The sequence below is a fragment of the Corylus avellana genome, chromosome 3 (genome assembly GCF_965113065.1).
Source record: "Corylus avellana chromosome 3, dhCorAvel1.hap1.2, whole genome shotgun sequence".
Lineage (NCBI taxonomy): Eukaryota > Viridiplantae > Streptophyta > Magnoliopsida > Fagales > Betulaceae > Corylus > Corylus avellana.
The window spans coordinates 33,790,196-33,805,939 of NC_142492.1; the positions used below are offsets into that span (position 1 = coordinate 33,790,196).

Below are 15,744 nucleotides of genomic sequence, written 5' to 3' on the forward strand. Positions count from 1 at the left end.
TATTTTTAATATTAAAAAATGAATCAAGTTGTAATTATATAATTCAAAACAATAATGATTAGATAATGTTTATAATGTTTGTTAATCATCTTTGCCAAGTTGCGTGGTAGGAATGTTTTCATTTCAACTACAATATGTTGACGGGTTTAAACTGTGTAGATGTCATTGATTATCTAAAATCAACTAAATGAATCAAATTGGTGTATATTCAAAAGACTAATCATCAATCTTGATCACTTTTGATGTACCAAAATAACCCGGGTATAATTGTTGTTTTAATAGTATGATTTAAATGCTTTCATTTCATTACCGTTGACAGTAGTTCAGTGGTCTTAAGACAATTTTCATAAAGTTGGGTATTACTTATTAAGGCGTGGATTCGACTCTCTACAATAAAAAATTACTCACATAAGCCTGATTAGTATTAGCTGTCTGCCACAATTGGTTACCCCTTCTTGCGCCCATTTTACTATAAAAGTAGAATATTGGAGTAAACAATCTTAAAAAGATTCACATGCTCAAAATTGTTCATAGGGCTCACTCATATAAGCTAGTATTAATTGTCTGCCAAAGTTGATCACTCCCTCCCGCTCATTTCACTACATGATCGAATAGAATATTGGAGTAAACAATCTTAGAGAGATTCGCATGCTCAAAATTGTTCATAGGGCTAAGTATTCACCTTCTTTGTTTTTTGGTTTTTTTTTACTTTTTAATTCAGTTTTAGTTTTTTTTTTTTAAAAAAAAATAATCTTCACACAATTGTTTAGCTAAAGTATTAATTAAATAATTAAATTTTTATTTTTTAAATGGTAATTTAACATAATATCATAGTGAAAGTATTTAAAAGTCATTTAATTACACGATCGTGATCGATTGATCCAAATTTTACTCTAGACAAATGGCATGCCTTGAATTGAAGCTTGAAGGAACATTAAAATATTAGTAGATTATTCTAATAATTGCTTATTTAGGTAATTTTAGAAGTGACTTCCTCTAGTTGACCAGTTAAATAATTTAGATATTATTTTATTTTAATTTTTTAGTAAGATAAATTTAACAGTGAGTTGGCCTAGTTGACTGTTTATTCATATGCAGATTCGTTACAGAACTCTTAAAAAATTGCTCAATAAGATATTTTTTCTTCACGTATTATTTTGTTGGCCAGAAAATTTTTATTTCCTTGATCGAAGTTGCTGCCTAAAACGTGTTTAATGCATTTTTGCAACATCTTTATATCTTCTTTAATTTCTTTCCCGGACATAAATTTTCTCAAAACTAATACGGAGGAAATATCCTTCAACTTATTTATTCTTTAAAATAATGCAAAGTGTCTATAAACATTTAAAATGTACAAAAAATTTAGTCTAAATTAATAAACTGCTATTAATGACGTAAATAATTTAAAAATATTTATAGACACTTGCCACTTTTTTAAATGGGTTTGACCATATTTCCTTTGAACTGGTTTAGAGGAAATATGTAATGTTTCAAAGATCGATAGACAAGGATCCTTTGAAATGATAAGTCATAATTTAATGTTATTCCATCAGTTATATATATAAATATATATTATTTAATTATTTTTGAATGACACGTCAATATATTTATCACATGACATTAATTATGCCGTTAAATGAAATAATATTAAATTATGACCATCAAATTGAGGAAATCATAATCTTGCAAAGGCTATTAGAAAGCTTCAAAGAGTTATCCACAGTAAACTCTAAAAAAAAAAAAAATCAAAATCAACCATTATTTCTTCCTACTATGGGTTGATTCTTGTAATTCAAGGGGGAATTTGTACTCCATCCATGAGTTTGAAACTACTTTGAGTGACTCCTAAGCATCCACCAGCAAAGGATTCTTTTCCCCAGCCTTAGGCATTAATTTTTTCTTTCTTGCCCTTTCATTTATATCAATCAAATTTTTTATTTTGTAATTGAACAGGAAAAAGGGTTACATGGGATATGTCAATCAACTTAAATTCCAATACTGTGTTTCTTATACAATTTGGCAACACCCACTCGTTTTAGCCAAAAAAAATAAATATGACTATTCATGGAAATAGGAGATAGTTTGTCTAACCCAAAACAAGAAGGAAACATAAACAAATAAAGGATAGGAGAGAGAAAAGGACAATATTACCGAGCGCAAGAGCATTTACAATGGACTATTTATATTTAGTTCATGAAAACACTTATTTAATAGGCTGCATTCTTTACTTTATATTTTAACTTTTTTCATAGATGCTCCACATACATTTTAAGAGCCAAAAAGTTAAAGTTGTATACTTTTTTTAAGCTTAATTTTTACTCTCATCTCTCTTTATTGGTTTAAAATTAATAAAATAATAATATTTAAAGTAAATAAATGTATAGAGAGTTTGATGTATGATAAAATAAAATTTTCTCCTCAAATTTAGCTTTTATTTGAGAATTCCATTGTAAATGCTCTAATGCTACATATCATATCAATATTCCACAAGCACTTCAGATGCCTGTGTCACATTAGCATAATGAAATAATGGTAGCATTAGTCCAGTATATATACATATGTGGCATTATTCTATTATAAAATTATTGTTTTTAAAAATAGGGTTAACTACATTTACCCTTTTATAATTATTATCATTTTTGTAATGTCCTTCCAATGTTTCAAAATTTTCAAAGCCGCCCCCTCTAATCATTTACTGGAGTTGCAATGTCCCCTCTCAATACTCGAAATGACCGTGTATTTTTGTATTCTGGATTGCAGAAGGAGTATACTTTTTTCTCAAAACTATTAACAAACAATTTAAAACACAAAACACTTTTCAAATGTAGAACCCATAAAAAAAAAAAAATTAAAATTAAAAAATTAAAAAAAAAAAACAAACATACTTCTTACTTTTATATCACATTAAAGAGCATATTTGAAATAGCATGTTTTAGATTGCTTAAGAGAATAGTGTTTCTAAAGCCAAAAGAGCTTTTTTAAAAAAACTGTTAATTATTTGACAATTTCTATAGAAAAAAGTTCAAATGAGTACTTTTAGAGTTTTTTTACCAAACATATTAGCTTATTGTTTGGCACAACACAACCTTTTAAGTACTAAAACTACTTCTTAAGTTGTCAAACTCAATTATAGAGAGGCTCTAAAACATTTCTCACTCAATCAACATGACCCATCACGATTTTAATCTAGATATTTCTTGAGATAAGTAAATTTATATATATTGAGAGATAAACATCATCATCCTCGTCATTGTATCCTTCCCAACAAGGCAACAATGATTAGTTGAACATTATAGTTAAGAACAAGCAAGTCATTTTATAATTATTGAGAGATAAACATCATCATCATCCTCGTCATTATATCCTTCCCAACAAGGCAACAATGATTAGTTGAACATTATAGTTAAGAACAAGCAAGTCATTTTCCTAAACATAAACAACTTTGGAAATTATTGAAGCATACAAAAACAATGCGGTGAATCAACTCACCCTACTTCCACGAATCTTCCTTGGTACGTCGAAAAATAAACTTTGTTCACCATCTCCAATCATGCTTCATGCCCCCGAAAAGAATAGCATTGCTACCCCAATTTGTTTTATACCAAAAGTTAAAAATATAATAAATGAGGAGCAAAACCAAGTTTGACCTTTGCTATGTATCCACACGATGAAATTGGATGGGACGATAATGTCATTTTGTCTAATCCCAATTTGTGCGTTTTTCACGTTGACAGTAAAAACAAAGGTGCATGGATCGATGGCAATGAAAAAGCTGGTGGCATTGGATTTGGGAAATCTCTTTAAACAAGCGATTTCTCCTAGAACTTGGAAGAGAACTAGAGAAAGAGAAGTGTATTATTTTTCAACTTGGAAAGCGTTTTTCTTTTGGTAAATATTAAATTTAGTCCCTATATTTTTTCCAATTTCAATTTAATCTTTCAAGTTTCTAATTTCGACAATTAGGTTATTAAGATTTTTTTTTTTTTTAATAATTTCAAATAAATCATTCTATCAACATGCCCTTTAGTGGATTAATTAAGAGCATGCTTAAGATTGTATTTGAAAAATATAATTTTTAAGTCAAAAAGTAATTTTTGACAAAAGCTACATTTTTAAATTTTTACCAAAAATACGTTTTAGCCATTTTTAAGTTTTAAAAATCTTTTAAAGCGTTTTTCAATTTTTTTTTACTAAACAGGTTTTTTTTTTTTTTCAAACAGATTTTTTTAGTGTTTAACATACTTTTAGTCACATCAAATGCACACACAAACATGCCCTAACAATATAGCATGTTATACCGATTAATTAATATTACGTGACTTGTTTGGTATGTCATGCGCCAACTATACACAACAAACAAGAGTCACATATTATTATTATTATTATTATTATTATTATTATTTGGCATGTTTATACAAGAAAAGAGAGATGAAAGATTTAAACTAGTGACATTCCTCTATTTGACATAACATGCATTTTATTTAATGGACAATAGGTTAATGGAGAGACCTATTTAAAAAAAAAAAAAAAAAAAAAAAAAAATTAATTGTTAAAATTAAAAACTTAAAGGATTAAATTGTAATAACATAAAAACATAAGGACTACATTTAAAATTTTCTTTTAATTTTTGAAATATGCTACACTTTTTATATTTTTTTTCAAAATGATTACCAAACATCCAAACACTATAAAACACTGGGCCCACGGGATTGGTATTCCCGAGGGATTTTGAACCACACGATAAAAATAAAACACTGGGCCCACGGGATTTCTCGTACCCATCAAGGGGCCATGGGTCCCTGTCGCTTGACGTGGATGATGCACCACGTGTGGTGGTCATCAGATCAGAATCAAGCCACTTGTCCACTTGTGGGTGGTCCATGACTAATTAGGCCAGTCTTGTGTTGTCCTGGAGTCGTGATTCACTGCACGCGGCGTGCGTAGCACGCCCGTGCAGCAAAATTTTTTTTAAAAAAAAATTGGAATTTTGCACGCATGCGTTGTCCTGACCACACGGCAACGGTTCGATGATTCCAGTTCACCAAATCCCCATCGTTTGGTTAGGTTGCTGAAAGGAAAAGATGTTTTTCCTACAACCAGAGTTGAGGTGGTTCGGTTGGGGATCAGATCAATCTATTTTTTAATTTAGATTTTATTGTAACACACTATATTATTAGAAAAATGTTATAGTGCAATAAAAAGATAATTTTTTTGTCCATAAAAGTTTTAAGTGGCAAGAGGTCATAGGCCCTATTCGTAGTTATTGTGGCCATACCTACTGATGGGCCTGTGACCTATTGCCACTTACGACTTTTATAGGTAAAAAATAATTTTTTTATTGCACTATTGCATATCTCATATTATATATTATTTAAAAATTTTAATTGGTGTGGCATCCTATTCCTGTGTGTGAATTGTGATAGGGAAAAATATAATTTAACCCCCAAACTATCATTCATTTTCATTTTAGCCCCTTAATATTCAAAAAGTGATAAAGTAGCCCCAAACTATCAACCAGTTACAATTTGGTCATTCTATTAGTCATTATCGTCAAATAAGATGAAACTTCAATACTACGTCATTTTGACAAATGTTAAGTTACTAAAATACCATTTTGAAAAAAAAAAATCAACTAAAAAAATGCCCCCCAAAATGATGTCGTTTTCAGGGAAAAAAAAAAAAAAACTGGTGGTTTATGAATGGCTCGCCGGCCACCCCTAGGCCTGTGGGGGTGGCTGGGCGGCCACCCCCAGACCTGTGGGTGTGGCTAGGCGGTCACCCCCATGGCCTGGGGGTGGCTCACCACCACCGTTTTTTTTTTTTTTTTTTTTTTTTTTTTTTTTTTTTCAAAACGACATCGCTTTTGGGGGCACTTTTTAAATTGATTTTTTTTTTTAAAAGGGCATTTTAGAAACTTAACCTCAAAAAAAGACGTCGTTTTGCATTTTACATCCTATTTGATTGTGTTGACTAACGGAGTGGTCAAATTGCAACTTTTTAGTAGTTTGAGGGCTACTTTATCACTTTTTGAACATTAGAGGCCTAAAATGAAAATAGATGATAACTTGAGTGGTTAAATTATATTTTTCCCATTATGATATATATTATATGAAAAATGATAAATGCACAACTTTTTGGCCTAATTTTTTTCCCTTATGTGGTCATTTTTAAAATTAAAATTAAAAAAAAAAAAATTCTGAAGTAATAACATCTTCTATGGTCGTTTTTTTCTTTCTTTCTTTATTTAATATTTTTTTAAAATGGTCTTTTTCTTCATAATAATGACCATTTTTTTTTATATATAAAAAAATGACCATTTTATGAAGAAAAATACCTTCATTTTTTTTTATAAAAAAAATACCAAATAAAAAAAGGACCACATAAGATGATATTGCTTCAAAAAAAAATTTTTATTCTTTATTTTGTTTAAAAATAAAAAATAAAAAAAAAAAACAAAAGAAAAGTTAGGTCAAAATTATACCAAAAAATTGTGCATTTATCATGCCTCAAATTATATACTCTATTGGAGTGTACGTTAAGCTCCTTTTCTTTTTTGGTTAATGTTTGAAGAGGTGTAAGAGACGTTTGAGTTGTGTATAGATTATTGGAAGCTCTGTTCTATGAATTTATATTTTTTGTTTCTATAAAAAGTGAGAGCTAAAAGGGTTTGAATTTTTGTAATTTCATTTGACTCGTAATTAAGGGAGATAGAAAAAAGAACATTGGAGAGAGTTCTTACTGGCCTTTTTTTTTTAAAAAAAAAAAAGACAAAAGAAATTTATAAACTTTAATTTTTTATGTGGTATTTATAGTAAGGCTACTAAAAGTCTTTGTGAGATCGATTTTCTCGCCTTATTAAGTATATATTGTCGTAACAAAAATATTTTAACAGAATTTGTTTTTTTGTTTTTGTTTTTTCAATGTTGTATTGGGGAAGAAGATGGCCGATATTATTTTCAGGCATTGAAATATCCTTTTCCTTTTTCACCTTTCTAAGTTGATCTATCCCACTCTTTCATTATTTTGTTTGGAGACAACGCATATAAACTATACATAGAAAAAGATAAGGTTACACATAGGTTACACATAGGTTGTACATTTTTAATAATATACAAATAATGGAATGGCACATATCAACCCTATGATCATTGAATTTACACCATATATTAACGTGCCAAGGAAAAGGAACTAGCTAGGGTGGTTTAAATCACTAACAAACGATATAATAGTAGGAGGTTGGGAATAAATGCAAATGCTATAATAGTAGGAGGTAGGGAATAAATGCGAATGCTTTTCACTCTAAATAGTGACAGCCCATCTAGAAAAGTTATGGTAAAATAAATTAACATTGTGATTTACTTTTCGAAAAGACCAAAACTAAGAAAGTTTTATGACAATTCGGCAAGATACACACACTTTGGAGTTTGGATCTTGGTACACCAGAATTCGGTTGAAAATTAGTGGCCATTCTGCCAACTACAATAGATCGTGAGGCTTTAAGCATTGTCCGGACCCATTGATGCAAGATCCGAAATTTTAGCAATTATCGTTTGTCTTGCCCAATTGTATAATAGTTTTATGAGACCTACTTCCTAATACTATTTACCAATACTATTTATCTCATTTTGTTAAACATCTTCTCACCCTCCAAATATTATTTACCTTATTTTTTTAAAAAAATTAACATAAAAATATTTTTATTTTTTATATCATATTATTTATTTATTTTAATTACTATTTAAATAAAAAAATTATTACAAAATAAATTTTTTTCATTTTTCGATACAACTTTTTCAATTTTATACTGATCATTATTCTTATTTTTTTTCTTTTCACCAACTAATAAATAGTATTTGAACATAACCTAGTGTTTACCAAACAATGCCTAGGTCTTTTCGAGAGATAAGCTTTATAAATGCTTTTTTTATATTATTTATTGACTAAATTGATGGCAGAAAATACAGATTCCCCAATTCGTGAATCCCAACGCATCAAGTACTCTATCATATGTGTGGTCTTTTCACCTTATGTCATATATGTCTCTCTCTGATTTGTGCGCACTAAATATCTATTCGTTTGAAATTTACAATTTTTTAAGATCCACGAAGTTACATAAATATGACAGTGACATGACAAAATAGAGAGTGCATAGAACCCGCGTGAATGGAGAAAATATGATCCTATAACTTCCAAACCGTTAGTTCTGACTGCCATTCCAAGCAGTAGTAAAACCTTTTTAAAGAAAAAGACCAAAACAATTAAAAAAAAAAAGGTCTTTCGTCATTCATGCGTTATTGCTAACAATAAAGAACCCACAATACATTTTCAATGACTATATATTATATATTGACCACCATTTTTTTTTTCTAAGGTCTGGAGGAAAAAAACCAACACTTGCTCATTTCTTAATCTTAACAGTTTTGTTTGTTTGTTGTGGGAGAAATGTTTGGAATTCCATACCCGATCAGGAAATTTGGATTCCTACGTAGCTTTTTGGCTAACAAAAATACTAGTGAATTGTGTGTTTGTTTCGGTTAACAATTTGAGAGTACTTACTGTATAAACGGGTGTATGGTTAATATTTCACCATGGAAGAAAACTAACAAAGCTTTCCGTAGCCCATGGGCCAGTTTGATATTTCTTTTGGGCCTTTACTATGGATGACTCCGCGGGTGGCAGAAATGAAAGGCCACTCAAAGTAGTACTGGGCCGGGCTTGTTTTACCATTCCAATATGCTTTTGTGCCAAACTTAAGCTCATCTACTGTTGGATCTTCACCATAAAACATATACGAATAATAACTTGGCAAGTGTCTGGAGAGAAAATATGTACTCATAGTTAGGAAATACAATAGTTTTCGTAGTCCTAAAATGTCTGGCTAGTCGAATTTATGTTTAGATTTCCTTTACATCTCTTATATGCTTTATGCATGATTAGATGGTTTCTTATCTGGTCCCCATATGTTATCAACTTGAGGCTTCTACTGTTAGGTTTCAAATTGGGCGACCATAGACTAAGAGAATGCATGAGACAGTCTAAGAAGAAGTACAATCAAAGTAATTTGTATTACTATTATCCTGGTTCGACAGATGACCAACGAGAAATATTCTGGGTCTACAGAATAATAAAAACCTAGCTGGAACAAGTATTTCATATTTCTCATGTATTAATTTCAACAATCGGTCACAAGGCACTCAGTTCATATGTTGAATACAACTAGAGCAGCTCAAAATTTCCCTTCAAGGAAAATACCATTTAAGATAAAACTATATTCCGTCAACTTTAGTCATCCCAAATTGGTCAGGCACATGGGTGGAGAAAGAAATGTACCAGAAGTAGTCGAACTCTTAGTATGGCAGTGCCGTGCCCCGGGAGTCTTTGGGATAGAATCCTTTTTCCTTTTCATCAGTTGCAGAGATATCTTGCACCTGAACAACCAGCTAAGGCATAATTCCAAGTCATAACCTCATATTAGAAGCAGAGCTATCAAATACAATGGCTAAAGCACGTAACAATGTCTAGAACTGCATGGAAGATATAGTAGGCTTCGTATTATTCCTTTTTCATGCAACGGCAGGACTTCTTGCTCAAAGATTTAGAAACATTGCCAAATAGTATAATAGACCAGTCATAAATGATGTCAGACACCAAGGGAACTTTTAACATCTCTCGTGGATGCATTGTTATTTCCGGAATCATAAGTATCCAAAAGACTTGCTTTGTTTCTTTTTAGATTTTAAACCCCAAATTTGTTTTTCCTTTACCAAAGAGCGTGGGGAGGGAGTGGGTGTAAGAGTTTCAAAGTGACTAGGTGGCAAATCAACTAAGTGCTAGAGACATGCATCCTTGTTAACTGTTGAAGTGCAACTTTCTGGAAATTTCTAATGCTTCTAACCTCGATAATCTCATAACATTTAAAATTCTATTAACAAATTGCACTCCTTTTCATGTTCAGTGTGAAATACAATAAAAAATAATTTCATTTCATTTAAGCAATCTAAGACTCTTAAAGAGTTTATACACACTTGCAGTAACATAAAGCCTTTGAGACCTATAATAATCTGCAGAGCATGAAATGATCAGCATTGCAATTACAAGAAGTGAAAAATTTACCTTCAATTAATAATTATTGGATTACAGGATTTTCTCTTTTGCTTCCTCGCTTTCTTCAAAATCCGTGCAGTCTCTTCCTTTATCTCCTCCATCAAACACTTTCCTATTCCTCCCCAAGGAAGCAATTAGGATGAGGCAAAGTTTGAAAATAAAATAATGGTCATATTCACAGCAATATCTGTAATCCAAATAAAGTCAGTTGAAAGAAAAAAGAAAAAAGATCATGAGGACGTTAAGTAAATAGTATATCGGCTAGATGCTGAGGTCAACTGATGATAGCATGGCTCATTGTTTCAACAAAGCGAACATTTATATACATTATTCCTAAATAGGGTTATAAACGAAAAAGTAGTCTTCGCATGAGTAAAATGATTTTTGAGACCCACTGAAATGTGCATCTGCTTTCGAGTAGTACCCAATAACTCTCTCAGTAAGCCTTTTGGGTACAGCTATGGTAAATAAAATGTTTTCTAGTTTTGAATACTTAATGTAGAGTTCTAACTTGTCTCTCCATTTTCAGAATGCCGGGATCTCAAGACAAAAGATGTCTAGTTAAAAATATGTGGTTCCATTTTTACCTGCAATAGAAAAATTAATCAACGAGATACATGAGCAGTAATAGTCAAGAATAATAAATGCTGCAATTTACTTTCATTAACCACCTGTTTCCTTCTCTTCAAGCAAGCAGGAAAAATCTCCATCCATCTCCTCATCTGATTCAATGTTAATCCTACAACTTGTTTCCTGCATCATATATTGTCATCTCAAATAGACTACGAAAATATATTTATATGGCTCCTCAAATGAGAAAGCACCAAAATTTCCATGCACAACTTGAGGTAAAAGGTCAGCTTCTGCTGTCAAGTACATTTTAAGGAAAGTAACTCAATAGAATTCATATTATTATGCCAATCGCCTTAGAAGATGCCAGGTTAAACTAAAATATCTAAATCAGAAAACATGGCAGGTTTTCCGACAAAGAAAGGGGGGAATAGAAGGGTGGGGGGGAAAACTACAAGAATTACCTGTTTGAGGGAACAAAATCCGTTTTGTTTCTGCACCTTGCTGGGTGCCCTATCCTTGGCAATCATTTTTTCTGCTTTTACCGTCTTCCAACCTCCTGTTTCTACCCTTGGAGTTGGAACTACAGTTGCTTGCACACAGACCTTTGGCGGCACTGCAGAACTGGAGTCAGGCAAACATTTGTAATCTCTTGAAAGGCCAAACAAAACATGATACTAAAAAAGAACACTTGAAAGAACTGAAGAATCAACACATATGTCCAAGAACATGTAAGTACTAAAAGACAGAATTAGACAAATAATCCAGCACTCGTCTTTCTCAAAAAGAAAATACTGAAAAAAGGTCCTGTTTCGTGATCGCATCGAAGGGAAGAAGACTCGAGTTTTAAACGAGTACTGCAGCAACTAAATGCACCAAACACTTCAAAGCTCTAGAGCACAACAACAGGAATTTAATTGCTTCCAATGCCATTTTCAAGCACATGCACATGCACATGCACATAAAAGTCTCATTTGGAATGGTTAAATGCTTTCTTGTCCATCATATTTCAGTCAATGGATGACCTTAAATGAATCTATTTTCAGTCTGTCCTTTCTAGATTTCTTCCCTTATGGCACAATATCTTCTTTCTTATACCTCCTATCCAAAACAGAGGATAAAAGAAGCAAAATTCCTATAAGCTGGACTTAAATTGCTTCAATTCGTTAATATTTAGGAGATTTCATTGTTTACAAGGTTCAGACAAAGGCTGTAACTTGGTCCAATTGAGCAGTACTATAGCCAACAGAAATAAACTGAGTTTCACATACTTCCTAGGAGGCTGCGCATATCTCTGTGGAGTAGCACGGTGGTCAGCACCCTGCACAGTGGCAAATGTAAGAGGCCTTTTGAGAATATAAGTCCAGAATAGCAAGTACTTAAAGAAAGCTCATGGATCATTGTCTAAGAAGAATAAAGCACCTCCGGTAGAATGATGGAGGGTGCTGGATCTTTCTGGTTAGGAGTCTTCACCCTGCAAGCTATTGCCTGAGAACAAGTGACAACAAAACAATACGCTGAGAGGCACAGTGTTATTTGTAATAGATATACTGAGTAACTGAAATGAGAAAATTGTAAAGATCTGGAACTAGGAAAGATTGAGCATTGGATGTGTCAGGCAAATAATAAAATTCATTTTGATATTCACTTTAGTCAAACAACAAGGAGCACAAAATGAATTATCTTAAAGCCTCAAGTATTCACACATATACCAGCAATGTCTGTTATGACATCATACATACTTGCATTTCTTTGGCGAGGGTTTTGCTGAGCTTATCCTGTAATTGCAGTATAGATGCTTCCATCTGCTGTGGAAAAGCTGACATCAGCAAGCAAATCTCCTGTAACTTGTCTTGATGTATATCTTTGCTTAGCTGATCAGATATCGACCTGAAGCCCCCAGCAAGGCTAGCTTTGATATCTTCTTGTCCCTTGTTCTGTTTACCATATCTCAATTGTGGTACAAAGGATCACACCCAATGATGTTTTAAACAATTAACTAGGTCAACATAGTAAGTAAACAAGATTTACCATCAAGTGCAGTAAGCTATCATGAAGAATCAACTTCTGCCGTATGCCTTCCACTGAATCAAAGTTGTGGAAACAAAGAAATTTGTTTTAATTAATCATGTGTTCTTCAACTATGGACATTGCATGCAAACAGTCAGTCTCCAGTGGTTACTTGTATTCGCTGTTCATCACATTTCAAATCAATTCCTACTTATTGATGAAAATCTTTAGAAAAGCCAAACTAAATTCATCATCAAATGCTTACCAAACCATAAGTCAAGCAACACATCAACCTCAAGTGTTACAAAGAAAATATCTGACTGCCCACCAAAAAAAGGAGGGGAAAAAAAAGAATTTATTCCTTGGAACTAGATAAGATTAAATGCCTACTGCTCTTTACTTTTCAAATAAATAGATAAGTGAACTTAATTCATCTGAAAATTTCTGAAAATTGTAAAATTTTCCTGGGTTTTAAGTCGCAATAATTCACAACTCTATGGATTAGGACAGTATTATTGTTACAGGATGAGTTACATATTTTCTCTTAAAATCCTACTTTTAATGTATTAGATGTTGGACTAGATTACTCACTCTCCAGTGAAACTTCTTTTGTTCCTCTGTTAACTTGCATGACATCGCTCTGAAGAGAATCCAATATCATTCCTAACCTGCTTAATGAAGTTTCCATCAATCCAATTCGATGTTCTAGTTCTTCACTACTCTGACCTGCTCAGGCAAATGAAAAATTCAGTATCCCCTGCGAAGATATACACATGCATCATGCATGCAAAATAACAAAGGAACAAAAGTGTGGCTTCATGAAGTTTCCATCAATCGTTAAACCATTCCACGATAACTTAATAATTTCACACTAAGGAGTGAGCTTACATCTATGATCTGGAACAGAAGCAGAATTCCATTTGCGGATCAGATTGCCTGAAGATCTTGAGATTGGCATTAGACTATCTTCTCGTGTACAACTTAGTGGGGGCAAGCAAGAAATCTTCCTCACAGAGTTCTCTCGTTCTTGAGAACCAAATCTCTGCAAAGATTCAATATCAAAACCAACAAACAAGTATAATAATGATTACACTTTATTTTTGTGCCAAAAAAAGAGAAGAAAAAATTGGAAAAGAATAATCAACTCGGAAAAAAAAAAAATTAACTTCTCTGTTTTACATTAACATATTGAAGCCACTGCGTCTCAATTCTCAAAATCATAAAACTAAAACAAGTCCATATGTTAGGTTTGGCTACAAGGCTTTTACAAAGAAACCATACCCTAGAAAAGAACCAATATTTTCTAGAAAGATAAAAACTCAAACCTGATCATTTGTCAGAACCTCATTGAGAGAGTTCTGAGAGAGCTGAGAAAACATGCCATGCTGAGATGAAATTCCCTGCGAAAATGATTGCTGTGATGCTTGAGATTGAAGCTGTGATGCTTGCGGTCCAGTCGGTACAGCATTTGATCTCCTTCAGATCATTTCCGAAACAACCAGCACAAGTGAAGAAGACAAACAAGGGATCTTAAAATAGAAGCCAATTTACAGAGGTGCAGTTAGAGAAGAACAATAAAAAAAATTGACACTAGCAAATAGCTGAGTTAGCTTCAGTTGAGTGGACAATTTAGTCCTTTTGAATTATAATTAGTGAGAAGTGAAGCTTTTGAAGTCCTCAGGATCATCACAAAGGCTAAAAAGGCAGATATGATAACAGATTTATTCGCAGATAGGAATGCTCTTTCCCTCTCTTTGGTTTCTGAGAGAAACGGAGAAAAGAAAAAGAATTAAGTTTAGAACATATATGAAGAAAGATTTTTCCGTGCTAACGGTTTTAAAGGATGAGAAATTTGAATCATATTTTTCTCTCCTGTATTTTCGCAGCAACCACACGGATCCTCTTTAAACACTTGATCTCATTCAAATCATTACCGAATCAAAGAAAAATTTCAAAATTAAGACGAATTCTGAAGAATCAGTTCATTTGTTTGGATGCAGAGAAAACGAATGAAAGTAGAAAAATAAGAAGCAGAATTTTAGGTCTAATACTACCTGTTGGTGCTCTTTTGAAATGTGCTAAGCCGAGCTAAACAAATCTATAAGCAATAGTGAAAATCGAACCTTGCATGAGCCGAGGTCGAGCTCAGCTTGAGGTTGACTAAGCCTAATAATATCGTTAAGCGATAAAAATTCCACAATGCTAAAAATTTTGAGATTCAAAACTTCGAGTTTATTAACATTTTCAGTGTTTTCTTTGGAACCAAACAGAGAATGCTCTGAAGGAAAATTTGAACCGCGTATGACAAGGACTCAGAGTGAGCTCAACTAAAAGCTTAAGAGTGGAATTAAGCTCGGGTGAGCAAAACTTTCTCCAAAATTAAAGAAAATTCAAGATCATTCAAAACCTCGATTCTCAACATTTCCCCGCACATTCTCAGGAGCCAAACAGAGCATGTCGTGAATGCAAATTCTCACCTCGCGTGAGGAGGAAGGACCGAGATGGAGCTGAGATCAGAAACTTTGTTGATCTTCAGCTTCATTAGCTTGATTTGAAACGTCCTTTGAGAGTCGAATTGCCTTGTGATTATTTACCTCAAACCCTATGTGATCAGCGAAGAGGTCGATCTGTGAATTGAGACAAACGGTTTCTGTGAGTGTTTCAATTTCTTCGAATTTTAGAGAGAGAGAGAGAGAGAGAGAGAGAGAGAGATATGATGGACTAATTGACTATGAGCAGGAGGGGCGGAATTACACTCGGATCATGTACAACGCGTGGCGGGAAAAGGGGTTCTGAAATGGCTCGGATTCGGGTTTTTACTATGGGCCGATCGTGGGTCAACGAAGGCCCAACTTTTCCTTTTGGATCTGAAACAAAGGTCGTTACAGTTGCAGGTGATTTGAGATCCGTATTCAGGCCCAACAAGAACGCAGCCCTTGTTCATGTGATGCCCAGAGTCTTATGGGAACCATGTGTATTTAGACGCTAGTGAATTAATTTAACAGTTGGGATGGTTACTAAGGAGTAGCTTAATCGGCTATGAATCACGCCTCATGAAGT

General features: G+C 32.9%; 1 protein-coding gene across 3 annotated transcripts; it reads right to left on the minus strand.

Moving 5' to 3' along the window:
* Positions 1–9,137: 9,137 nt before the first annotated feature.
* Positions 9,138–15,384, minus strand: PRD3 (putative recombination initiation defects 3). Of its 3 annotated transcripts, none has more exons than XM_059587197.2 (12): positions 15,162–15,384; positions 14,010–14,160; positions 13,573–13,726; positions 13,276–13,410; positions 12,706–12,758; positions 12,417–12,611; positions 12,097–12,162; positions 11,946–11,995; positions 11,139–11,298; positions 10,776–10,857; positions 10,114–10,216; positions 9,138–9,428 (listed from the first exon to the last, which is right to left on the minus strand). In XM_059587197.2, exons 1-11 carry the CDS (start codon positions 15,224–15,226, stop codon positions 10,116–10,118), a joined length of 1,212 nt encoding a protein of 403 aa, XP_059443180.2. In that variant the 5' UTR covers positions 15,227–15,384; the 3' UTR covers positions 9,138–9,428; positions 10,114–10,115. The 3 variants fall into 3 exon arrangements, with proteins under 3 accessions (XP_059443180.2, XP_088370867.1, XP_059443182.2); XM_088514741.1 differs by having other exon boundaries at positions 9,138–9,440; XM_059587199.2 differs by lacking the exon at positions 9,138–9,428 and having other exon boundaries at positions 10,155–10,291.
* Between the last annotated feature and the right edge of the window lie 360 nt (positions 15,385–15,744).